Here is a 27,413-nt window from a genome sequence, read left to right as displayed (position 1 = left end):
TGGTGATGTGCAGTCGCGGTAGCCTATCTGCGTTCTGCAAATTGTACGTTACTGAGAACTGTCTGGGAGAATGCGGAAATTTAGCCGAATGACGAGGGACAATAACAACTGTCAGAAACCTCTTTAATTTAAAATGGGGATCGCAAAGTTGGCAAAATTAATTCGTTCTGATGCGCCAACGTCTGTGCGCAACAAAGAGATCGGCGATTATTCTGGTAAGATCAGTGCAGTGTTTTATAATGTGAAGAAGCAGCTAATTGAGCTAAGTTTTACAGGAATGCATTAGCAACATGAAAGAAGAGAAAACATTGAGTAAAGCCCGTGACAAGCTGAAAAAGCATCGAAACTACACATCAGAAATGGCTTGTTATTAAAAGTCTTTATATTAACATAGTTTTGTTACGTTTACATGCTTCATGCAGTAGGCATTAATTGTTCTAATTTTATGTATTTGACGGCGGTAAAGTTGTTTTTATATTGGACATTTGTTAGACATTCGGCAGGCAAAGTTAGGGAGTGTCACTAAAGTGTGAAACGGACAAAGGCTGGTGAAAAACAGATTACTCTGTGGCTATGTGTAGCTTTATCCAGATGTATCTTAATATTGTCAAACAAGCTAAGTAGAAATATATGGTACAAAAAACAAACATTTAAAGCTATAAATGGCTTATTCCCTAGGATATGTAATGATGTTATAACAATGTAATTGCATTTAACTTATAGCTAACAGAAATAGATGAATGTCAAACCTCCTATAGCACATGTATACACAACACCTTTTTTATGATTTTTAGCTTTTATTTTCAAAAATAAAACCTGTGTGTGGCCTGATGATGTCAGACCACCTGTGATATATTTACAAACACCTGACACACATAATACACATCTTGGATTTTGGAGATACGGTTTTGTGAGCTTTTAAGAATTTTTGAAATGTTCAAATCCATATAACTTCCTGGTCATGTGACCTAGTGATGTCAGACCACCTGTAATGCATTCGCACACACCTGACACACATCTTACATGATTTGGATTTTGGATTTGAAAATTTCAAAAATTCATAAAAAATACACAAAATAATATTTCCAAAATCCAAGTTGTTTAAGATGTGTGTCAGATGTGTGCGAATGCATTACAGGTGGTCTGACATCACCAGGTCACATGAGCAGGAAGTTATATGGATTTGAACATTTTAAAAAAGTTCAGAAAAAAAATACACAACATCATATTTTCAAGTTTCAAGTCATGTAAGATGTGTCATAGATGTTTGTGAATATTTTACAGGTGGTGTGACATCATCAGGTGAAATTAACAAGAAGTTAAATGGATTTTATTATTTTCTAAATTCCAGAAAAATACACAAAAAACATATTTCCACAATCAAAGCTGTGTAAGATATGTAGCAGGTGTGTATAAATACATTGCAGGTGAAGTGAGATATTCAGGTAAAGAAAAACCAGAAAGTTAAATAGATTTATTTCATTAATGCATTCAGTTTATATTAAGTAGTTATAACAGGTATATAAATAATAAGAAAATTAAAAATGATTTAAATTTAACTTAATTTGTTTACCAACATAAACATTACACATGTAAAAAGAACCACTTTTTAATGTAGTCATGGAATAATGTATCTCTTAGCTAATATTTGTGCAGTTTGCACTTTTGAGACACACCCTAACTTGGATTGCCCTTGTTGGGATAGCTATTTTGCGTTTTTCACTTTTGATGCTTAAAACAATTACTTTTGCTATTATGATTTACAGTGTTATCAGAACGAGACACAGCATGAGCCGCCACTATTTTGCAATTACATACCAATTAATGTTAAAGGAAGAATCGAATGTCTAACGAATATCCAACATAAAAACAACTTTACCGCAGTATGTTTTTGTGCTCCAGGGAAGATTATCGCACTGGATACGTCTATTGTGTTGAATCAGTTTCGCTCAGCTGTCCCCGGCCATCTGAAGCTAAGGTGAATTCTACATACAAAAGCTCTAGTCACATCACATCTAAAGTAATCTTAAAACACTGACTTTGTTTACCTTGATTATGCTGTATTAAAATCTGTGTTCTTTGTCTTTTTTAAATGTTATGCGCAAATAACATTTTAATACTTATTTATATGTACAGTAGATAATGGTTTTCCACAGTGTTCTATTATGATACGAACTTCTGATGTTGTAGCCCTCTCACAGGCCTGTTTTTCCGCACTCTTACTTTCCTGGAGCATGACATTAAACCTGTCTTTGTATTTGATGGCAGGCCTCCCAATGAAAAGAGAGCTGTGGTGAGATGTGCACTAGCAAATTTAAATGTCTCAGTAAAGTCTTAAAGGTGCACTCGGTAATGTTTTCCTCATAATATATATATATATATATATATATATATATATATATATATATATATATATATATATATATAAAAGTTTTACTCCTAAAGAAATTAAATGTAATTTTGATACATGTGTATACATTCATGATAACCCGCATGAGATGAAGACTCCAGTTAGAGGTCTGCAACCTGAACCGGACCCGACGGGACCCGAGAACATGACGGGTTTCGGGCCGGGTTCGGGTCAGATTTTCAAGTAGAACTTCGGGTTCGGGTTTGTAATTAATGAAAAAAAAAAAAAAAAAATTACTAAACTTATTTCGCGCACGCCCTTTCACTTACAGACACGTGCGAACGGACGAGTTAAGGGCTATTCACACCGAATGTGTTTTTGTGCATGTCTGTTCTGTTTTCCCATTGTTTTCCTATGTAAACACATGCTGGACGGATGTCTTTGAAGTTTGCACCGCGTCTCGCTTTTTCATCAGCGTCTCGCGCAGGACCGGCATACTTTAAACACCATGTCAAGTTAAAAAGAACTGCAAATTGTCAAAATAAATAAATAAATAATAAAAAAAAATGTTAAAGTAATTTTTTAAAACTTATTTTAAGTATGTGTGTGTTTAAAATGCATAATAACATGCACTATATAAATATATAAAATATAAATCATTATGTGTGGGAAAATTAGCTTCCTTTGCATCCCTTCTCTCGTCAAGAGTCCCGACCACCAATGACTGCGCATGCTTGGGGCTGTTTTTGCAGCGCCCCTTGGTGGAGCAGTGCCAACCAATGCTGACACAAGATATTCACATGTGCAAACGAAATTTAGCCAATCAGCAGCCTCGATATTATGGCCTGAGGGGCGCTGAGAGAAGTGCCCCAAGCATGTACAGTCGGGATTCTTGACAGTCACGTTCCCTCTCACCATCGTCTCATTGGACAACTGACAGTCTCTGCCAATAGACTGTAATACAATAGCAATGATGAACGCATATACAGAAGCAGGATCTCATTTCTTTTATAGACTTTTAGTAAAATCCCCCATAAAAGTGTTGTAAGCCATGAACCAAACCAACCAACTCCGAGGTAAATCACAACCACAAACTTTGTCTTGAGGCAAAAAAGTCTTTGAAAATCAGACAGAAAGACAAAGGTACAAAGCTGTGCACTTACCATCCTTCATGAGGGCACGGACTACAATCCCATGAAGCATTGCAAATGATGTCGTTGAATAAAAAATGATGGGAATATAAAACTATTGATTTTAGGTTTTTGATTATAAGTACAGAAACAATATATTTTTCATTTATTGCTAAATATTCTGATACGTACAACTAGATAGTAAGTAATTTAATGGTGAAGAGACACCAACTCAATTACTTCCTTCACAGTGCGTCATGGGAGTGGGTGGTCGCTCTGAGGCACGTTTTGCGGGCTTCGTTGGCAGTGGTTGTCTTATTGGTGAAGCTTTCTCTGCTAACGCAGACAGATGGCTTTAACGGAAGCATATACCATCGATGAACAACCTTGTAGCTCACGGTAGGTCTGCCTCTAAAGGTTTATAAGTTATAGTTGAATATCAGTTGGTCTATGGGATGAATGTATGAGATTTTTCCTTCCGGAACCCAACTGTTGCACTCTATTTTGCTACTGTTGTGTTTGACAACAATGGGAACATGCACTAATGCTGCTCTTCTCCTCAGTGACAGTCTCAATGGTATCTTTGATGTGATGGAAAGAGAGGGCGTGGCTAATTCAACGGCTCAGTCTCGTGGAAGTTAGAATGGCTTAAATTGCTTACAGCACCTTTAAACTCAGTTACTGCCCTGTTATTGGACACATTCACTCTTGGATTAAATTAATCATGTCTGACTTTGAATGGTGATTTTCTTTAACTGAAAACTATTGTGTTTCAATGATGCTGCATCCACACCGCTTGGTGTCAGTGTAAGTCCAAGATGACATTAACAAAAACTTACTGAGTGCACCTTTAAAAGTGTTTTGTTTTTTTTGTTTTTTTTTACAAAAAAAGATTTTGTACACAAACAGAGGTTAAAAAATCAATCAGTTAAATATTAATTTAATAAAAATCTATTTTTATCCCTGCAGCTGGAGAAAAGAGCTCAAAGCACAGGCTGGAGCAGCTCACCGAGTTCAAACACAGGTAGTATAAATGTATGGCCAAAACATTGTTCTATGAATGGGTCTGCCAAGAAAATAAATGTGAATCACTTTCTATTTTACGTAAATTTTAGCAAAAAAAAAAAAAAAAAAAAAACGTATACTGTAATGAGTTAGGCTTTTCACGTTTTTCACGTTTCATGCTTCCCATCAATATTCCCAATTTGCTGAAGACTGTGACATTTTTCCCATGTTTTTGCAGTGTCCTCCTTTACACAAGACTGCCAACGTCTTCTAGTGCTCATGGGTGTACCTTGTATCAGGGTATGACTTTCCCTTTTCCCTATTTAATTGAGCTCAATCCAAATAAACCAAATAGGAATGTTTTACTACATATAAGGTTCTTATGATTTTTACTTTCAGGCTCCAGGTGAAGCAGAGGCACTCTGTGCCCACTTGGTTAAAAGTGGCGCAGTTAATGCTGTAGCCTCAGAGGACATGGACACACTAGCGTTTGGGGGAACTGTTCTTCTACGCCAGCTTAATTCAAAGAAAGACAGGTTGAGAAAAAGTTTCAAAATAATTTGCAGATTGCAGACTTAGAGATTCTGATTATTATAGATTTTGAAGGAGACCATTGAACAAGATAATTGAGGCTATGTATTTCAATGATAAAAGCAGTGTTATTGTTTTAGTCATCACATTAGTGCTCTTTTTAAATGTCATTACAAAAATGAACAAAAATTGCTAACTTTATTTTCCATGAATACCCAAAATTGTAAATGAAAGCTGCATTAAGGTGGAAACAAATTATAAATGGCTTTGAACCAGCATAAACTCACAGCTGATGTGAGACATTTTAATCTACAGTACTGTGTCTTCTGTGCAACTAAAATATCCTACTTATAGTTATTGTTGTTTTTAACATATTTTCATCTTTTAAAAGAGCCTGTTAAGTGTCGTCCTAATGACACAAATAATAGTTAAGGAACCAAAATGTTTGTCGCCTTCCTTTTTTTTTTTTTACCAACCTGACACGTGTAATAATGGCATTACAAATATTATATTATTGTTATGTATTATGCAATATATGGCATATACAGAACTGTATATGTACAGTCAGAGCAAGATACAAACCTTACACTACAAATAATTCACTGGAATGTCCTTATTTCATGTATCTCATAGTGAGGTGTCAGAGTACTCCTTGCCAAAACTATTGGAAGCTTTACAGCTGACACATAAAGAGGTAAAACATTCAGTCTTTTTTCTGATCTTCTTCTGAATGTCCAGCCCGACACAACAACATTGACTCAATGACGTGAGTTGGGGGCGGGACTGTCTGTTTGTTTGTTCAACAGCAGTGGGGGGTGGCGTATTCCATTTGGTTATGGCACAGAAATTACACTCTTCAGCTTTGAAGGGGTCATGGCATACATTTTTTTTATTATTTTAATATGTTCATTGAGGTTCACTTATAATATTTGTAAGAAAAAAATTCACAAATATATTATATATTTATAAAACATGTACAAAATATTTGTAAGACATGGTCATTTTTCACCCTTATTCTGACCCTCTGTCAGAAATGCTTAGTTTTGGTGCTGCTTCTCCTTTAAGACATGACAGAAAACGCCCACTTTTATGATTGGCTCTCTGCTCTTGATTGGCCTGCTCTCTCCTTGCCATCTCACTGCTCACCGCTACTGGGCGGGGCTTCGTAAGTGATAAGATAAAGTAGGCATTGATGTGTTGTTGTGGAGGCGGTCAGATGCAAATGTCTACCACAGTCACAATATGGAGGAAGTAGAGAATGAGTCATTTTGGCAGCTTGGTTTACACAAATGTTCTTTTTGCATTGAGAAGGAAGTTCTGTTCTGAGAGTTCTGAAACTTACAGTATGTTTTTATAGTGCAATGACCTCTCAAATGTCAAAAGATCATGGAAGGACCTGGGTAGCTCAGCGAGTATTGATGCTGACTACCACCCCTGGAGTCGCGAGTTAGAATCCAGGGTGTGCTGAGTGACTCCAGCCATGTCTCCTAAGCAACCAAATTGGCCTGGTTACTAGGGAGGTTAGAGTCAAATGGGGTAACCTCCTCGTGGTCACAATTATTGGTTCTCGCTCTCAATGGGGTGTGTGGTAAGTTGTGCATGGATCGTGGAGAGTAGCATTAGCCTCCACATGCGGAGTCTCCGCGGTGTCATGCACAACGAGCCACGTGATAAGATGTGCGGATTGGCGGTCTCAGAAGTGGAGGCAACTGAGACTTGTCCTCCACCACCTGGATTGAGGTGAGTAACTGCGCCACCATGAGAACCTATTAAGTAGTGGGAATTGTTCATTCCAAATTAGGAGAAAAGGGGATAAAAAATAAAATAAAAAAAAGATCAAGGAAAATTTGATTCCTCATGCCTTGACCCCTTTAAGAGAAAAACAATATAAAAGAACAGGACTTTGGTGTAATACAGGAAAGTGTGATTACAGTTTTTCTTCATTGTCTTCTGTTTCACTCTCACAGTTTGTTGACCTATGTATCTTATTGGGCTGTGACTACTGTGATAAGATTCGGGGCCTCGGGCCAAGTCGAGCACTAAAGCTTATAAAGGAGCATCATACAATAGAGGGTGTGATGGAACACGTCAACAGAAAGGTTCATTTTCAGAAATGATCTTATTAAAGGAAAAGTTCACCCAAAAATTATAATTCTCTCCATTTACTCACCCTCATGCCATCCCAGATGTGTATGACTTTCTTTCTTCTGCTGATCACAAAGATTTTTAGAAGAATATTTCAGCTCTATAGGTCCATACAATGCAAGTTAATGGGTACCAACATTTTGAAGCTCCTAAAAGCACATAAATGCAGCATAATAGTAATCCATACAACTCCATTGGTTAAATTAATATATTCAGAAGTGATATGATAGCTGTGGGTGAGAAACAGATCAACATTAAAGTCTTTTTTTACTATAAATTTCCACTTTCACTTTCAAATTCTTCCTCTCGTGTTTTTGGCAATTCACATTCTATGTGCATATTGCCACCTACTGGGCAGGGAGGAGAACTGATCTGTTTCTCACCCGCACTTATCATATTGCATCTGAAGACATGGATTTAACCACTGGAGTCTTATGAATTACTTATATGGTGCCTTTATGAGCATTTTGGAGCTTCAGAGTTTTGGTCACCATTTACTTGCATGGTATGGACCTACAGAGCTGAAATATTCTTCTAAAAATATTTGTTTGTGATCAGCAGAAGAAATAAAGTAATACACATCTGGGATGGTATGAGGGTGAGGAAATGATGGCTTTACATTTTTGGATGAACTATTCAGATCGTTATTATTTCACAAACATAAAATTCTTATTCAGACTCAGAGTGCCATGAGTTACTAAATAATCCTGAGTAACTGACAGTTTCTGATTCTTAAAGACACACCCTATCCCTTCTAACTGGGATTACAAGGCTGCCCGCAAGCTGTTTTTTGAAAAGCCACAAATTGATGCCCCTGTACTGGCTTGGAATGAGCCTGATGAAGAGGGCCTGGTGCAGTTCCTATGCCAGGAGAAACCTTTGAAGTAGGTCTCTGAGTTTAGCATTCAATATGAACTGATACTGTATTCTTGGACTGTCAAGAACTGGACAAAAAAAAAGTTGAGATTGCACAATGTTATCTGATTCTGTCTGGGAGACTTGAAGGATTTTTTAGGTGTGCGTATAACCTTTCTTTAGCATCTGTAATCATATTTATTGTTTTAAAGGGAAATAAAAGTGCGGGGACGCATTCAGAAGTTTCGTGAGTCTCTCTTAAAGAGAAGGAAACAGAGGGAGGTGGATGACAAGATGGGGCCAACTAGACAGTCACGTCTTGAGGAATTTTTCCCTGCAGCACGGAGGAGAAAGGTAAGATATCAATTAAAGGGATAGTTCAACCAAAAATGAAAATTCTCTCATTATTTACTCACCCTCATGAAATCCCCTCATGATGTGTATGACTTTCTTTCTTCACCAGAACACATTTGAAGAAAAATTGGAAAATAGCTCAGTAGGTCCTTAAAATGCAAGTGAATGGCGATTTCTCGTTTGAAGCTCCAGAAATCACAGACAGTCAGCATAAACGTCATCGATACGACTCCAGCGGTTAAATTAATGACTTCTAAAGCAATACGATCACTTTTGGTGCGAAAAAGATCAATATTTAAGAACTTTTTAACTATAATTCAACGTGAAGGTAAGCTTCACGAGAGGTTGGAGATTTTTTTTTTTCCTCCCAATTTGGAATGCCCAATTCCCACTACTTAGTTGGTCCTCGTGGTGGCGCGGTTACTCACCTCAATCCAGGTGGCGGAGGACAAGTCTCAGTTGCCTCCGCTTCTGAGACCATCAGTCCGCACATTTTATCACATGGATCGTTGTGCATGACACCGCAGGGAATCACAGCATGGGAGGCTCATGCTACTCTCCGCGATCCATGCACAACTTACCATGTGCCCCATTGAGAGCGAGAACCCTTAATCACGACCACGAGGAGGTTACCCCATGTGACTCTACCCTCCCTAGCAACCGGGCCAATTTGGTTGCTTAGGAGACCTGGCTGGAGTCACTCAGCACACCCTGGATTCGAACTCGCGACTCCAGGGGTGGTAGTCAGCGTCAATACTCGCTGAGCTACCCAGGCCCCTGAAAGTTTGGAGATCGTGCAGTCTCTCGTGTGACTTATTCGCGTTGCCATGTTACGGACGTAATCTCAGGTTCTCCTCTCGGTTGAGACATCCAGGATGAGCATACAAATGCACTATTGTGAGTAAAGAAACAGATAAATACAGATCTAAACCAAAACCAACCAAGCTACTGTATAGCATTCCTCCTGCTCACTTGTAAACAGTGCTGCTCTTCCGGCTGTGACGCACATGCCTCAGTTCTCGTGTGTTTCAAATGCCAATGCGATTAAGTTACACACGCATACCGCTGCAGCACAGAAGCATGATTTAGAGTTTAAAGGTGCAGTATGTAAGATTCAGAAACCCTTGTTATTAATGACACCTGTGGCCGTTAAGTGAACTGCAGCCTGTTGCTCGTGATCACGCGCGTGCACACTCTATGGGGACGCGAGCGAGCATGACAAAAACAAAGAGACTGAACATGATTCACCGGCATCATGATGACAGATAAGGTAGCATAATTAAAATTACACAGTTATGATTGTTTTACTATTTACTATTACACTTTGAAATTGTATATTATATTTGACTCTCCAGTGCTGGAACAGGGCTAAAACAAAGTGTGGATATAGGTCCGACTATGCGAGACTGTAGTTTGAAGTAATCACTTTTCTTTGCATGATACATTGACTGCATTTATACGATAGCCTATGTCGCCATTAGCTAGCTAGCCAGCTTTATCAATAACTGTTAGCTAAATTTAGTGGATGATGACAGTAGCTGTTTATAAAATAGACTGTACATTATAAATATGTTGACAATTCAGTATTGATGTGATTCCATCACAACTGTCATTTTGATATATTGATGCGCTATTGTTTTATAATCATAGAATGTATATATTTTCTGTTTAACCAAGTTACATTACACTAATTAATGGAGCTTTTTGCATTATTTTGAACATTGTCTAGCATTCATTTCATGTGTTATTGTAGTTTACCTTGCTGAATAATTACAGATTAACATTATGTCAGTTACTGTGAATCAGCATACCTGACTTTTAGTATAAAGAGAAGATCGTTGAAATTATTTGAAAGTTACGAAGCAAGGTAGCTTGCAATTCGTCAGCGTTAGCAGGCAAGATCAAGTTAGCTAAAATGACACAGATCAATTCTTATGGCACTGTTTTTCACATGCTTTGCAGTTATGTAAGCTTACCTGTCCAATAAGAAGAACGGCAATTCTTCAGGGTCGGTTTTGATCCCCAAAACGGAACGAAGGTCCCTCCAGGAATCAAATGCCCTGCCGATGTTCACTCTAGTTTTCGCTTGACCACGATCACGTTCCCGCTTAGCCAGATGGGATTCAGTAGATAAAAGTTTTTTTTTTTTTTTTTTTTGGCTTACTCTGAGTTTGTGTAGGAGTTGGTGTTGTGCTGGGAGCCGGACGTTTGCTGGATTCCATCTCTAAGATAACGTTACCTAGTGTTGCAGTTTGTTGTCGCTGTTGAATAGCGGAAGAGAAGCACTGAGGCAAGGCTCTCGGGAGTGCGCATAAACGTCACATCCTTTGTATTTTCCCGGCAAAAGGGACCCGCTCCCTTTGCATGAAAATCAGTCTACAGGCTTTAATAGGCAACCTAGGAAGTCCGGGAAGGGCTCATTTTTTAAGTTGCATTACAAGCCGTTCACACATTGGCAAAAAAAAACGCTGGAGGCATATGAATGATGTTTATGCTGACTATCTGTGACTATCTGTGAAACAGGAGTTTCAAAAGAGAAATCACCATTCACTTGCAATTTAAGGACCTACTGAGCTAAGATATTTTTCTAATTTTATTCAAATGTGTTCTGGTGAAGAAAGAAAGTCATACACACCTGGGATATCATGAGGTTGAGTAAATAATGAGAGCATTTCCATTTTTGGGTGAACTATCCCTTTAAGGAGTAGTGTAAATTGGCTGCTTGCTTGAACAGTTTAACAAGCATTCTTTCCTTCCTTTTCCAGGCAGAGTCTACAGTTGTTGGAAGATCTGGTGGCACAAAACGATTAAAGACTAAATAAAACACAGTGTTGCTTGAACCATGTCTTCAACCGAACAGTCTGAAATTTAATGGCAGTATCTGATGATGAAGATAAAGCATGGATCTGTTTTGGATGCTAACTTTCTGAATAATTAGATTTTTATCAAAAAGCAACATAACATAAAACCAGTGCCAAGAGAAAATATATTTTACATTTTTGTTTGTATCATGCAAAAAAAAAAAAAAAGGAACAACTTTTATGTTTGGTAACCTGAATTAGATTACAGTAAAATACCAACACTATTTTTTAAACTACGCTCTGCCTCTTGTTTTCTTAATGTCATACAATACTAGTATGTGTTGCTCCTGTTTGTGTGGCTCCGTATGTCATTGCTTATATACAGTAAATGTTATGTATTAGGGTTTGCACAGACTAGTCGACTACAACTAAGTAGTTGATAGGGGTCAGATCATTTTTTGCTGGGTCAACCAGAAATGTTGTCATCATAGGCTTTGTGATGAGGGGGGTCCACTAAGGTCCAAGGGAGGAAGGGGCCCAGACCAAAGTCCCTTTCAAGGCAAGTCAGTCCACTCAGAGGCCATCTTGGGAACACTCCCGTGTAGCTATTTTCTATGGATACAAGCGGCATGAAAGTACAGTTCCTATCGACAGTACATGAATGGGGAAAGACTAAAATGTCCAAAACAGTTGGTCAAGATTATGATCAAAGAACATATTTTTAATCAGCAGTAAAATCTGACAATAGTGGTATTATACATTGTGCTACTTTAGCTCAGATCATGGGTAAAAATGCTATTTTTCAGACCGGTCCAGCTAATACACATGCATGTTCTTAAGATGACTGACAGGCGATGTCTATATCTAAAAGATGATTGGCTCTTTTATCTGTAGGACTGGACTTCCTTTTTTACATCTGCCATATTGAGTGTTCCAATTTCTCACGTTTATTTTAATGCAAGTGCTTCATCTCGGGGCTAAGTTGTCTCTGCCCTCACATAAAAACTAGCATGGTATCAAAATAAGTATTATCATCTGATACCATTAATGTACGGTATTTTTTGTTAGGATCTCATGCTCCTGTTCATAATTTCGTGTGCTTTCAGCTTTGGGCACTTTTAGCACTGTGAACTTCCAGAAAGTAAGGACCCTTCAATACATTTTTCATACTCTAACTAGTTTAATTATTCAACTAATAATTATGTTCAACAGTGTATAACGTATGTGTCACAGGATAGTTATGTCATTTCTGGAAATTACATTTGAAACTTTTTTTTATATAAATTGTTGTTAAAGGTGCACTCAGTAATTTTTTGCAGTAGGTCGAAGTGGCTTAGACTGACACATAGTGGCCTGGATGCTGCACCATTCAAAAACAGTAGTTTTCAGCTGCAGATGCCATTGTAGAAATTCACTATGCACAGTAAACCAGGATTAATTCCATGAATAAAAGTGTCCAATAACAGGGCAGTTACTGAGATTAAGCCAGTAATATTCAACTGGTCATGTGATGCTAACATGGCTGCCCCCATGAGGCAACCCTGCTCCATGTAGAATAAAAGAGCTTTTATAAGGTAACTGATATGACTGAACTTTTCATCTCACAAGAGTGCTCATGATTTTTTACATGTTTCAAAATTAACATTAATTTCTTTAGAAGTAAAGCTTTTTAAATTAGGGGAAAAAAAGAGAGTGCACCTAACATCATTGCTAACATTTTATGTATCCTAAATACACACAATTAAATAATATTTTCACACTTTTTGCATAATTTTGGGACAGTAGTACAGGTATTTTTATTGAATATTGAAATTATTTGTTTATCTCACTCTTTGTTTAGGTATTATACTACTTTTAAACTTGTAGTCATTTGTATTTTAGCCTAAATGGATTTTCATAGATTAATATTGGAAATCTTGGTCTGGGACAAGTGTAAAACAGTACAATAATACTTTGTTTATTGACCATATTTGCTCATTCACCACCCTCCTCCCCTCTCCTGCTACTCAACATGCACTTAAGATCTGTGACAAGAAAAGCACAGGGCACAGATGATGTTTCACCCACTTGTCTAAAATCCTGTGCTGACCAGCTGGCCCCCATCTTCACACAGATCTTCAACAGATCAGTGATGTTCCCTGCCACTTCAAACAGTCCACAATCATCCCCGTCCCAAAGAAACTCAAGATCAAAGGACTTAATGACTACAAACCGTCGCTCTGACATCTGTGGTCAGGAAGTCATTTGAGAGACTGGTGTTGGCTCACCTGAAGGACATCACTGAACCCTTTCTGGATCCCCTTCAATCTGCTTATAGAGCAAACAGGTTTGTGGATGATGCAGTCAATATGGGACTGCATTACATATTTCAACATCTAGACAGACCAGGGACTTATGCAAGGATACTATTTGTTGACTTCAGTTCGACTTTTAACACCATCAACCCTGCTCTCCTATGGACTAAATTAACCTAGCTCTATGTTCCCGACTCTATCTGTCAGTGGATCACGAGCTTTCTGACAGACAGGCAGCAGCTAGTGAGAATGGGGAAATTCACCTCCAGCACATTTACAGTCAGCACTTGTGCCCCCCATCGATGTGTGCTCTCCCCACTACTCTTCTCCCTCTACACAAATGACTGCACTGCCAACAACCCCTCTATTAACCTCCTGAAGTTCGCAGATGACACTACAGTCATTTGCCTCATCCAAGATGATGATGAGTCTGCATACATAAGGGAGGTTGAACAGCTGGGCGTCTGGTGCAGTCAAAACAACCTGGAGCTGAACACACTTAAAACAGTGGAGATGATAGTGGACTTTAGGAGGAACACCCCAACATTAACCCCGCTCACCATTCTGAACAGCACTGTGGCAGCAGTGGAGTGATTCAGGTTACTGAGCATTACCATCTCACAGGACCTGAAGTGGGAGACCCACATTGACTCTGTCCTTTGTACTTCTATAACTGTCTGGTTTGGTTCAGCTACCAAGTCAGATATCAGAAAATTTCAAAGGATAGTTCGGACTGCTGAGAATTATTGGTGCTCTCCTACCCACACTGCTAGAACTGTACACATCCAGAGTGACGAAAAGGGCTGGTAAAATCACTCTTGACCCCATTCACCCAGCACACTTCCTTTTTGAACTGTTGCCCTCTGGCCTGGCGCTACAGAGCACTGAGCACTTGAATAGCTAGGCACAAGAACAGTTTTTTCCCTCAGGCCATCCACCTCATGAACAGTTAAAACTGCCCCCAAATACTTTCCTTTTGTTAATACAACCATGTGCAAAATTCAATCCATCCATTCCTACTTATATCCATATTTAATTTATATTCTTTAACATATCCTACCTCTTCATCAATACATTACATACATTACTGTATATCTGTATATAAAATATTCTAACAACATTATTGCGCTACTGTATATATATATATATGTATATATATATATATGTCACTATATGTATATATGTTTAAATGTATATGTTGTATGTATGTATATATGTTGCATTCTCTTGCACTGGAAGCTTCTGTAACCATGACAAATTCCTTGTGTGTGTGTAAGCATGTTTGGCAGAAAAGCTCACTCTGATTCTCTGACGTCTCAGTAATAGCGTGGCTCTCTCCGGTGCAGCAGGTGGCAGTATTCACATTCCCAGACTACAGCGCCCCATTTTATTCAGTGCAGCGAGGAACCGGCCGTTCATGGCTATTCCTGGCATTCCTATGGGGAACGGGTTTCCAGTGCAACCGGGCGTGTTTATGCACTAGATTAAGCCACAACTAACAGCTCTACCTGCACTAGAGTCGACCTCTTTATTATTTAGTGATGGCGGCGAGTGCCAAGCGAAAACAGGAGGAGAAACACCTGAAGATGCTTCGGGAGATGACCAGCCTTCCTCCCAATAGGAAATGCTTTGATTGCGACCAGCGCGGCCCGACCTACGCCAACATGACAGTGGGCTCGTTTGTGTGTACCACCTGTTCCGGAATACTGTAAGTGTATAAACACAGGGTCCTCGCATTCACACAGATGGTAGATGTTGTTGTTTTTCCCCGTGTAGCGAGAGTCTGTACTGGCAGACGCTTAATAACCCCTCCCATCTGAGAGAACATCTGCAGAATCTGTCCCAGCTGCCTCTCTAACATAATCATAACATCAGCTTCCACAAAAATATTTTCCATTTTTTTTTTTTTTTTTTGTCGATCATTTTGGCTGTGTTAGTGCGAAAGGCTTACATTTTGACGAAGGTGTGCATTTTTGGGTGGATTTTGATATTTAAATCTCAGTTCCTATAATACATCTATAATACACTGTGTACACAAAATAGTTACACTCAGGACCTTAAGGACAAAAATGTCCCCATTGAAACCCATTAAAACTGCAATATTTGATCCCAGTGCCATTAAAGCATAAAATTATGAATTCTATGATATTATGCTTTCATTCCAGAGCCCTGGCTTCAAAATAAAAAAACAAAAATATTTTCCACGAGATGGTGCAATTTTTCTCATGTTTAGCCTATGGAGCAAATACATGCTTTTTTCCTATTTGCTGTATTATAGAGCACTGCAGGCCAGTTGAATAAATGATGCTGCTAAAATTGTGTGGGTGTGTTGGTATAGATGTCAGAGTGTGTTTTGTATGTGTGTATTGAGAAATGTGTGTGTGTGTGTGTGTGTTTGTTTAAAAAACAATAGTGGCATTATGCAAACAAACTGGTATTTAAAGAGTTAAAATCCTGAAAATGAATGAATATTTAGTAGTTATGATCATGACTGATATTGGTTAAAAAAATGTCAGTGAAAGTGGAAAATAATATTAATATATAATATTTTTATGGCAGTTTTTTGACATGGACATTTTTGAACTCTAAGGTCCTAAGTGTTTTTTTTGTGTGTGTGTGTGTGTGTGTGTGTGTGTTTTTTTTTAGTTTTTTAATCTGACACTGCACAAAAAATAATAATGCTTCAAATCAATGTTGTTGCTAATCATTGACCTATCCCAAACTACAGTCTGGAATAAATCCCCCCCCCCTTAGCATTTAGTATATGGAAAATAATTCCTTTTTTGTGGGTTTTATTTTATTTTTTTTGTTTGTTTGTTTGTTTTCATTAAACACAACAGTGGAATTATATAAACATTGGCATTGAAAGGGTTAAAATCCTGAAAAAGAATAAATATTTGGTAGTAATGATCAGGACTGATGTTGGTTTAAAAAATAAATTAACTAATTGAAAGTGGGAAATAATATTAATATATAATCTTATTATGGCAGTTCTTTGACGTGGACATTTTTGTCCTCTGTGGACCTCTGAGTAACTTTTTATATTGACGCACAAGGGTTAAACATATCAGTGTGAGATTGGTGCGGTTTAGTATTGTTTTCGCTATCCTTTAAAGCAAGTTGAGGGTGTTATGGTTTAACTGGGGATGTGCGTTAATTTTATTTTGATTTGTTCAATGTGAATTGCCAAGGAGCAAAGAAAAGACGTTTTGCACATTATAAAAATTTTTTGGTAAAATTATAAACCCGCTTTATTTCATTGATGTCTGTTCCAATGAATTTGACACAGTTTAAGAGCAATTTTAATGGTTTCCCATGTTAACGTGGGATATTAGTTCGAATGGAAACTGGCAATTACACTTGTTAGAGCAGTAAATCGCAAGTGTAATTATTTTATTTGCAAAATTAAAGCATCATAGGCTGAAATGTTAATAATTGGCCTATACACTTAAATTACTTTTGTTTATTTAGGAAAAATAATAGTTTGATAAAATTACTGTTCTCTTTTAATTATTAGGCTTGTTGGTCTTGCGGTTGTGTGTCTGCTAACCATGCATATTGACCTGGGTTCAAATCTCCTGTAATCATTTGTATTTTTATTTAAATTGTTATTCATCTTATGTGCCAGAGAAACTAGCGTGCAGCCATCTTGAAAATTTTGTCTCGCAACCTCCATTCTACCAGTTCTATGGTGTTGATGACAGTGTAATTAGCTAGCGAAGTTGCGTTTAGATTCTTGCTTTTTAAATGTTGTAAGATGTCTTAAAAATTTACCGGACAATGTGTGCAGTTAATGGTTATCCTGATAATCAAGCGAAACTAAAGTTTTGTCTAAAACAGCAATGTTATGATCAGAAACCACTTGCAAAGCACAGCGCTCCAGTCCCAGATGCTGCTTCTTCCATCGCTGCCTACAGAAGGATTGACTTAGGAACATTTGTTTGAAAAACATTTGGAATAATTTTTTGTGTGCTCTTTTCACTTTATTGGCAAGAAGTAAACAGTGGGGATTACTTGTATTATCCACCGTTAAGGTCCGGCTACGATAGACGTCCAGAAACGGAGCGCAATTAATTACATATAAACGATAGCATTATTGTTCTAACAGGTGTGTGTACATGTGCTGAAAGTTCATTAGAAATTTTGAGAGTTTGTTCATTTCTATTTAGCATCTTTTTTGTGTGAATGCTTCAAATGTTCTGAAATGGCATTATTACGGAGTATAAAAAGGAACAGTGTTTTTCCTGAACTGTCTGTGATTAGAGACTGTGTTTTCAGTTGTTTTCCTGCTGTGATGCTAAATGGATAAATTATACAGTGAAAGACCATAATTATTAGATGAGACATGTACAGTAATTTTATCAAATTTGAAATGAACTGTATTCTGATATTCCTCTGCCCTGCATATTTCCTGCCTGCAATTCACTTTCTTTTGAGTGTCTTTGCAGAATGTGCTTGTCTTCCCTTAAGGGGAAAAGGTGATTTGGAAAACAGTTTGGACATTAATTAATTATCAGTTAAATGTATTTGTACAGCTAGTGCTTTTTTTTCTTTTTTCTCCCCAATTTGGAATGCCCAATGCGCTCTAAGTCCTTGTGGTGGCGTAGTGATTCGCCCCAATCCGGGTGGCGGAGGACGAATCTCAGTTGCCTCTGCATCTGAGACCGTCAATCCGCGCATCTTATCACGTGGCTTGTTGAGCGCGTTACCGCGGAGACATAGCACGTGTGGAGGCTTCACGCTAATCTCCGCAGCATCCACGCGCCCCACCAAGAGCGAGCCACATTATAGTGACCACCAGGAGGTTACCCCATGTGACTGTACCCTCCCTAGCAACCGTGCCAATTGGTTGCTTAGGAGACCTGGCTGGAGTCACTCAGCACGCCCTGGATTCAAACTCGCGACTCCAGGGTTGGTAGACAGCGTCAATACTCGCTGAGCTACCCAGGCCCCCACAGCTAGTGCTTTTAATAATACATACTGTTTTATAGTTGCTTTACAGAGAACATTGAACTTTTGTGTACAATGTTTACTATGTATGTCCAAGTAAATGTTTATTTGTATTGCATGTAGTTCTTTTGTTACGGTACAGTTTATTGTGTGGCTGCTAATACATCGTTATTTACTACACAAGAACAATAAATTCAGTCTACCAACAGGATCAGTTGTTCAGTCAACACTAAAACATTTAATGTATAGCATTTAGATATGGATATTATGTATGTAAACTAACAGTTATAAAGTTAGATTGAGCTTACTACACAGTCATCTCCCACAAAATAATTGTATTTTATCCGAAAAATGGCAGCATGACAGTCTCATCGCCTGAGTCCAGTAATACACGAGCATCCTGCTGTCTGGACCTCTCCTGGATCTGCAGTAAGTACATAATCTCGGTACAACAAACTCTTCAGGTTCTGACTAGACTCAATATATGCTTTAAAATAAACATAATTTTCTACAGTTCTCAAAACATGTCCAACTTTACAGCTGTGAAGGTGCTAATACTATATTTTTGCACACACACATGAGAAAGTGTATGTTTTATTTTATATTCCATTTACAACCATTTTAAACACATTTAAGCCTCTAAAAAATGTAGGGTGACAATTTTAAAAAGTACAGTTGTAATTGTATTTAATATTGGACTTGCATGTGTAATGAGCTGTCACTGTTGGAAATTTCATATCAACTACACATTTTAACACAAATTATTAACAAGTTGAAACCTAAAAATCAAGCAGAATTACACGTATAACAATTAAATGTTTGTATTATGAAAAAGTGCAGTGTGTCATAGCTGTCTGAACATTTAGAGTGGCAGAAAAAACACCTCACTAGCATTTTCACGTAGTAAAGGGGTGTTGTAGACTCACCATCAACTCTTGGGGAAAAATACTTTATGTGCTCCCACATGTATACCATTTTGATCGGCTCTTCTCAGTAGCTTCAATACAAACAGGAAGTTAATGACAAAATGAGTGGATCGTAGAAAAGGGGCGGGGCTGAATAAGGTGAATAACAGCATCCTTTACTTTTCAAAGGTTATGTGCAGGACAGTTTCGTATGTTTATAACTACCCATGACACTGCCAAAATATGATCTTTTAGAACGGCGTTTTTTTTTTTTTTTTTTTTTTTTTTTGTGGAGAGCACGTGCAAAGGACAAATTGACCAGTGAGTGATGATAAACTGTGAAAGCATGAGAAAGTTCTTCAGAAATGTAATGAATTTATTTGTTGGGCATCTTAAATCTTAAATTGGTTTGACAATTTTAAAAAGCCTCTTAACTATGTATGGAAAATATAGTTTGTATATTTATTTTTTTATTAGTAATTCAAGCATTCTCTGAAAATTCAATAGATTATACTGTTATTACTCACTGTCAGATTCAGTTTGATTGATTTATTTAAAACAATTCAATAAGTTTATTGTATGTGTGTTTTACAAAATTGTTTTCATTATTTATGTTAAAAAATACATCAAAATCTGCAGCAAAGCTACAAATGCATCCTGTCTGACCTGGATTTGAACCCGGGTCAAATTCATTAGAACAGGCATCAAAGAAACAACTCAGTTTTTTACAATGTGAAAAACATCTTTTCTCAGCTCCTTGGAAATTCACATTGAACGAATCTGCTAAAAAGGCAAGTGAAATTATTCACATGCATGCACACATCCCCAGCTAACATGATCCCCAGTTGATCCATAACAAGGGCTGTATTAAGTATGTGTTCATAAAGTTCTCTATAAACCTGTGACACACCCATGTCCAAACATTACAACTGCTTATAAATACAAAAGATTATGCAAAATGCAAGTCTGGTAGAACAGAACCATCAGGGATCTCTGATCTCACTTGTCTCTGCAGAATAGATTGGAATATTTTTCTTTGTATAATAGCACATCTCACAGTACTCATTGTTTCAAAGCAGCTTCACAGAAAATCATGCCTTAATGTCCTTTAAGAATGGAGTAGAATAGAACAGAACAGCATTTTTATATATGACAAGGATGTATATATTACTGTATAGCAAAATAATAATGCAACGTACAGGACGTAATTTAAAGGGATAGTTCACCCAGAAAATACAATTCTCATCATTTACTCACCCTCATGCCATCCCAGATGTGTATGACTTTCTTTCTTCTGCAGAACACAAACAAAGATATTTAGAATAATATTTCAGCTCTGCAGGTCCTTACAAGTTAATGGTGTTCAAAATTGTATAGCTCCAAAAAGCACATAAAGGCAGCATAAAAGTAATCCATAGGACTCCAGTGGTTTAATCGGTGTCTTCTGAAGCCATCCAATGGTTTTTGGGTGAGAATAGACCAAAATGTACCTCCTTTTTCACTATAAATTGTTTCAACAGCAGTCTCCTTGGTGATTGTAATTTCAGGCTTGATTACACTTCTTAGCACCATATCGCGCTCTGAGCATGTGTCAAGTGCTAGGAAGTATAATCAAGCTTGAAATCATGATTGTGCCTAGAGACTGCAATGACAAGATGTTCAGTGAAAAAGGAGATACATTTTAATCTGTTCTCACACAAATCTGTTAGATCGCTTCAGAAGACATTGATAAAACTACTGGAATCTTGTGGATTACTTTTATGCTGCCTTTATATGCTTTTTGGAGCTTCAAAGTTTTGGCTGCCATTCATTTGCATTGTATGAACCTACAGAGCTGAGATATTCTTCGAAAAATATTAATTTGTGTTCTGCAGAGGGGGAAAAAGTCATACACATCTGGAATGGCATGAAGGTGAGTAAATGAAGATAATTTTTATTTTGAGGTGAACTATTACTTTAACCTTGTCTATGCAATGAACATTCTTTGATGTTTACTTTAGTTATGATGACAGTGCTTCTCATCTTTCAGTGAAAATGTTACATTTGCTTTCATTTGTGTTTCAGACGAGGGCTCAACCCTCCACACAGAGTGAAGTCCATCTCTATGACAACTTTCACCCAACAGGAAATCGAGTTCTTACAGAAACACAGCAATGAGGTACTACTTTAATATAGGCTCATCACAATATACTGGATGAGCATATTGAGGTCTCTCTCTGAGTAGTCTCTTTTTGTGTGTGTGTGTATTCAGGCCTGCAAACACATCTGGCTTGGGTTATATGATGATAAGAGCTCTGTGATCCCAGACTTTCGCGAACCCCAGAAAGTCAAAGAGTTTCTACAGGAGAAATATGAGAAGAAAAGATGGTAAGGAGCCATTTGCGGTCAGGTCCACCTTTAGATCTTTTCAGGTAATAATTTCAGCAGGTAGTTGTTACTTTTGTAGTGTTTTTATTATGTTACTGTGTTTTGCAGGTACGTTCCCCCAGAGCAGGCGAAGGTGATAGCCTCGGTTCAGGCCTCAATATCTGGTTCATCTGCTAGCAGTACCAGTAGTACCCCAGAGGTTCTTCCCCAGCCCCTCAAAACCTTGCATCTCACCAAGACTCCATGTAACCAGGTAACATCGCACCAAGGTCTTCCATAACCAGATCTACGTTGTGCTTTTACTCTGTATCTCAAAACCGTTCGTTCTTCTCACTAATACCAGGTTGTGCCACAGTTTTCTGCATATTCTGTACCTGAAATCTTCTGCATTTGTGTTCCTCTTTATTTCTTACCCTTGTTTTTCCTCACACAGTCACCAGTGAGCAGTCGTATTCAGGCCCAGTCTGCAGGCCAGGAGAAGAAGTTTGACCTCCTGTCTGATTTGGGTGGAGATATTTTTTCTGCCCCTTCAGCTCAAACTAGCGGCTCCTCGAACTTTGCTAATTTTACAAATTTTACCAGGCCATCAGGTAACTTGTTTGTGCACTTAGCTCCAAAAAAAACCTTACTGTACAGTAGGTACTAAAACTAGTACTCTACAGCATGGGTTTTCAACTTTTACAGACCCAGCGACTCCTCATCCAGACTCTCAGCCATCTCAGGGATCCCCAGTATAAAAAAGCTGCATAGTTACCTTCTGTAATGTTTAATAGATCATTGATCTACCACATTTCTAAATAAATGTTCAAATTTATATAATGTTTTAAAATATATTTTTAAAGAAAATCCTGTAAATGGACCCCCTGGTTGAAACCCCTGGCTCTAGAGCTATTTGTGTTTACATGATCACTGTCAGTCCAACAAGCCTTGAACGCTCAGTGTTGAGTTTTTGTTCACCTGACTTTATGTCCACCGTATCATGATTTCAGACAGTCACTTGAATTGTCCTCATCAGTCATGTTCATTAACAAACTTTGTTCATCCTGTGCCATCTGTAGCACTAAATAATTCAACTACAGACTTTGCCAACTTTGATTCCTTTGGAAATGCCAGTGTACCTTCACATTTTGGCATATCACCCCCTTCAAAGCCTTCCATTCAGCAACCCCTTACAGGTACCACACCCTGCCCCATGAAGCCATCCATTGTGTGTTTGTTCCATCACCCTTATGTTCCATGTCCTGTCATTGCTGCTAAATGTCAACACAGTGTGAATTTTATGTAATGTGTGTTTATATAAAACAGCCAGTGTTATTACTGTTACCGATCATTTTAGGAAGGTTATGCTTTTGCTAAAGCAATAAGTAAGGAATAATTTCTATAGGAGGAGGCATGTCAGTTCCTCCACTACCTGGTATGGCTCCTACCCCACCTCAGAGCAGTTCTTCAAGAGAGGACCGTTACGCTGCTCTGGCTGAGCTTGACAGTGTTCTCAGTTCCTCAGTCTCAAGCGGAGGTCCACAAGGGTGAGCAGACACTTTAGTCCCTATGTACAGTGCAGAGAGGTCTCTGCAACATGCAACAGCACATATGCTTTTCAGACCTTTTTGCAAATTACGTTACATTTTCAAAACACAAGGACAAAACATGCAGAAAATGTAAGAAATACAAAAATGAATCATGACAAAAAAAAAAAAAGTTACAAAATCAATAGCAGTTGATCGGTTAAGAATTGTTCATGGTGAAGCATTGTGGAACCTGGCTCAAGTATCTCGTTCTATAAAAAATAATAATGGCAGATTTATAAAAAGTGAATATCTAGCTCAAACCAAACTTTAAAAATGTATTGTTTTAGAAGCTGTCAAGGCAGCCACGCATTTTTCTACTGCTAATTTCTGTAAGTGGTACTTATAGGGATAGTTCACCCAAAAATGAAAATTCTCTCATCATTTACTCACCCTCATGCCATCCCAGATGTGTATGACTTTCTTTCTTCAGCAGAACACAAACTAAGATTTTTAGGTAGGTCCATACAATGCAAGTGAATGGTGATCAGACCATTTGTAGCTCTAAAAATCACATTAAGGAAACATAAAAGTAGTCCATATGACTTCAGTGTATAAATCCATATCTTCTTTAGCAATGTAATAGGTGTGGGTGAGAAACAGAACAATATTTAAGTCCTTTTTTTTTTTTTTTTTTATTACCTAAATCTCCACTTTAACTTTCAGATGTGAAAGTGAAACTAAACAGGCACCACATGTGACTTTCAGATGTAAAGTGAAAGTGGAGATTTAGAGTAAAAAAAGGACTTAAATTTGAATCTGTTTCTCAATCACACCTATAATATAGTTTCTGAAGATTTGGATTTAAACACTGAAGTCATATGGATTACTTCTATCATCTAGCACTCTGCGCATGCATCAAGTGCTAGGAAGTGTAATCTAGCTTGAAATCATGATCATGCTTAGAGATTGTAAAGGCAAGATGTACAGTGAAAAAAGATCTGTACTTTGGTCTTCTCACTCAAAACTAATTTTATGTGCTTTTTGGAGCTTCAAAGTTTTGGTTGCCATTCACGTGCATTTTATGGACCTACAGAGCGGAGATATTCTATTAAAAATCTTAATTTTTGTTCTTCAGAACGAATAAAGTCACACATCTGGGATGGCATGAGGGTGAGTAGATGATGAGAGAATTTTAATTTTTGGGTAAACTATCCCTTGAATCTTTATTTGTGTGTTCATCTTTTTGTGTGTTCATGCATTAATTGGGAATGCAGAAACGTGTTTGGACCTGTGCCAGGATCTGCTCCAACTCAGCCAGGAGTACCAAACATGCAACAGGGTTTTGCAGGTGGAAGTCACAGCACTTTTAAGTGTCTTCAGTTTAATTTTTTTTGTTGTTGTTTTTTTTTATTTTATTTTTTTTTTACATATTTTTTACACAAATTGACTCGACACTTTTTTTAACTGTCCAGCTGCTCCTTCCACAAACCCATTTGTAGCTGCTGGGATGGTTCAGGAGCCAATGTCAACAAATCCATTCCAAACCAACGGAAGAGCTTCAGCCACAGGTAAAATCTAGCCTCCGTCAGATCAGCATGCTCGCTTTGTGTCTGTCCATTTAAGGAATGAGCAGATGAAACATGCTACTCCTCCTCTGGTCTCCCTTTTATTTACACCAGCCTCATTTGGCACTGGCTCCATGAGCATGCCAGCTGGCTTTGGGAACACAACAAGTTACTGCCTGCCAACCAGTTTTAGTGGGACCTTCCAGCAGCAATTCCCTGGCCAAGGTCCTTTTCCCCCACCTGCAGCCTACCACCAACAGCCCAATGGTATGTGAGACTATATGTGTGTTTGTGAGTGTAAGGTGGCCCAAAACCCCAGTGGCTTATGCCTTCTTGTGTGCATAATATTAAGTCATGAGGAAGGCTGTTTTTTTTCCTTTTTTTATCAACTCTTGTGCTTTATGCTTTGATGTGACTTTTGATGTTGCATGTGTCGGAGTAGCAGGTTCCGTTTTTTTGGCAATGAGTTCAATATTTAATGGCTGTTAATATAACACACCAGCTCCATGGCTTTTGTCCTTTCGTGGCCCTTTTCAGGTGGTTTTCCTTCCTATGGACAGGCCAAACCTATGGGCAGCTATGGTCAGGTGGTCACAGGACCTGGGATCTCTAGCAACCCATTCATGGTAAGCAAACCAATGGCTTGAAAATAAATATCAAGTATGAAGGATGTTAAAGTTATGCATTTATTACTTTGAATGTCTGTCTGTACCTAAACGTAATAGCTGCTGAAGTGTGTCATTTCTCTGCCACTAGCGTCACCAAATGCAATTACAGATAGTCCAGCCCCAAACTCACTTCATGTGTCTGGATATTTTAATAGCACACTTTTTGGGGAATTCAGCCTACAAATGGCTTATTTTGGTTAATTCTGCATATTAAGCTAGAAGAGAATCAAATATTTTCACATCGATAAAATTACACACTTCAGTGAATTATTATTTGTGTTATCATTTTGAAAACATCAGTCACATGGAACAATAATGAATGTCACATTCCAGTTGGCTTAATGGCAGTCTGAATAGTTTAACATCTGGTTACTGGTCTTATTATGTTGCATTAAAGGAAAGGCAAGTTTATTTATATAGCACATTTCATACACAATGGCAATTCAAAATAAGAATAAAAGAAATAAAATACATTCAAAAAAGTAAAACTGATTAAAAATGGATAAAACAGAAAAAGAATACAGAAATAAAATGATGCAGTGCAATCAGTGAGTGCAGCACAATGATCAGTGAAGAAATGCACATGAAAGTTTATTGCATTCTCAAGTCTACTTCTCCACAATCACCATCATTTAAATTACTTTCAATTTAACAGGATTGCCTTTTAATGGTAACAGTACTTCTAATGTGCCCTTAGAGCTAAGTTTCAGGGAGGCAAGAATTATGCATTAAACCATTAATAACAATTAGTAATCTGTATTGATCCTTACATTGTCTTCTTTTCAGGGTGGAGGCCCAGCAGGACCGTACTCCACAGGAGGTTCCTCTACCAACCCCTTCCTCTAGAGTGCTTTTTATGCCACATCTCCGCAGTGTCATGTACACATTCCGCATCACCAATGCTCTAAAACATTGTCTTCAAGAATCTGAACGTGTTCAGATTTTAAATTCACTGCACTGAGTCTTTGACATTTCTAGAGAAAGTGCTATGGGTCTGCACATGCTGGGCTCCCCCACCCATCTGTGTATTCTGGACAAATGTTGTTGGAATTGAAGCAAAACTCCACAATTGTCCTTTGTCGTTTATGCCTTTGACTCAATAAGTTAAGTTTTATGCCTAGAAAGTAAGCTCCTTGTGCATATCAGCATTTGTAATCCTTTTAAAAACATGAGTTATTCACAAAGAGAACCGCAGAACAAAATGGTGTCTAAGGATGCTATGATTAGCTGTCCAAACAACTAAGTTTGTCCTTAGCACCTGCTCTTGCAGAAATGTTTTGTTCTGTAAGGGTGAAAAAACCCATTGTAAGGAATATACATCAAGGAGGCAAGGAAAACTTGGTTTGATTTTGAAAGGGCAGAGGAGCTCAGCACAAGAGGGTATGTAGGAAAAACAGGTGTCTACAGCACAAAAGGACTGAGTTGAAATAAATGGTAGAGATTTATTTCTATTATCTGCCTTCGGGGTCTATAGGTGCACCTTGAAAAATGGCAGGTCTGACCTGCAGTGTTGTCCATCAATGGATTTTTGACCACATCAAAAGTTACCAATACATGTATACAAGTTAATGTGTACATATATAAATATATGTATAAAATATTAAATGATTTTTAACTACTGTGTTACATGTGTATGTTTGTTTGTTTTCTTATTAACTTCATTGAGTGGGTAGTGCAAGGGTTATTAGTTAGTTAGTTGAGTGTGCTAGTTTAGTTCTCACAATGTTAAAATTATACACCTATAAAGACAGTATAATGTAACTTAAGAAATTATTTTTCAGTAGGAACATAAAAGGAAAGAAAACATTTGCGGCACTAAAAATCAAAGCATTCATTCTATTTATTGGAGCGTATGTTAACAGATGATCCGATTTAAGCTGAATGACACCTAACTTTTGTCTTTAGTGCTCATCAGTTACTGAGAGCCCTTATAATACTTGCATTAGATGTCAACAATTAATGTTCTTTAATAGCGAAAAAAGCTT

General features: G+C 37.8%; 2 protein-coding genes across 9 annotated transcripts; both read left to right on the top strand.

The window, feature by feature from the left end:
- The first annotated feature begins 41 nt into the window (after positions 1-41).
- On the top strand, positions 42-11,468 carry zgc:110269 (probable flap endonuclease 1 homolog). 5 transcript variants are annotated; one of them, XM_051697189.1, is made up of 11 exons: positions 42-215; positions 1,885-1,978; positions 2,269-2,293; positions 4,450-4,504; positions 4,724-4,785; positions 4,885-5,021; positions 5,650-5,710; positions 6,984-7,115; positions 7,900-8,045; positions 8,229-8,370; positions 11,136-11,468. In XM_051697189.1, exons 1-11 carry the CDS (start codon positions 134-136, stop codon positions 11,190-11,192), a joined length of 993 nt encoding a protein of 330 aa, XP_051553149.1. In that variant the 5' UTR covers positions 42-133; the 3' UTR covers positions 11,193-11,468. The 5 variants fall into 5 exon arrangements, with proteins under 5 accessions (XP_051553149.1, XP_051553147.1, XP_051553150.1 ...); XM_051697187.1 differs by having other exon boundaries at positions 2,191-2,293; XM_051697190.1 differs by having other exon boundaries at positions 45-215; positions 1,903-1,978.
- Positions 11,469-14,860: 3,392 nt separating this feature from the next.
- agfg1b (ArfGAP with FG repeats 1b) lies at positions 14,861-27,051 on the top strand. 4 transcript variants are annotated; one of them, XM_051698758.1, is made up of 14 exons: positions 15,036-15,173; positions 18,774-18,844; positions 20,074-20,111; positions 21,385-21,478; positions 21,572-21,687; positions 21,796-21,940; positions 22,121-22,277; positions 22,746-22,862; positions 23,072-23,213; positions 24,470-24,543; positions 24,668-24,763; positions 24,875-25,027; positions 25,298-25,386; positions 26,215-27,051. In XM_051698758.1, the coding sequence occupies exons 4-14, from the start codon at positions 21,425-21,427 to the stop codon at positions 26,272-26,274; spliced, it is 1,203 nt and encodes a 400-aa protein (XP_051554718.1). In that variant the 5' UTR covers positions 15,036-15,173; positions 18,774-18,844; positions 20,074-20,111; positions 21,385-21,424; the 3' UTR covers positions 26,275-27,051. The 4 variants fall into 4 exon arrangements, with proteins under 4 accessions (XP_051554715.1, XP_051554716.1, XP_051554718.1 ...); XM_051698759.1 differs by lacking the exon at positions 18,774-18,844 and having other exon boundaries at positions 15,047-15,173; XM_051698755.1 differs by lacking the exons at positions 18,774-18,844; positions 20,074-20,111 and having other exon boundaries at positions 14,861-15,173.
- Positions 27,052-27,413: the final 362 nt, after the last annotated feature.

The sequence above is a fragment of the Myxocyprinus asiaticus genome, chromosome 5 (genome assembly GCF_019703515.2).
Source record: "Myxocyprinus asiaticus isolate MX2 ecotype Aquarium Trade chromosome 5, UBuf_Myxa_2, whole genome shotgun sequence".
Taxonomy (NCBI): domain Eukaryota; kingdom Metazoa; phylum Chordata; class Actinopteri; order Cypriniformes; family Catostomidae; genus Myxocyprinus; species Myxocyprinus asiaticus.
Note: the sequence above shows the minus strand (reverse complement) of the source record. Positions and strands in the feature narration are given on the sequence as shown.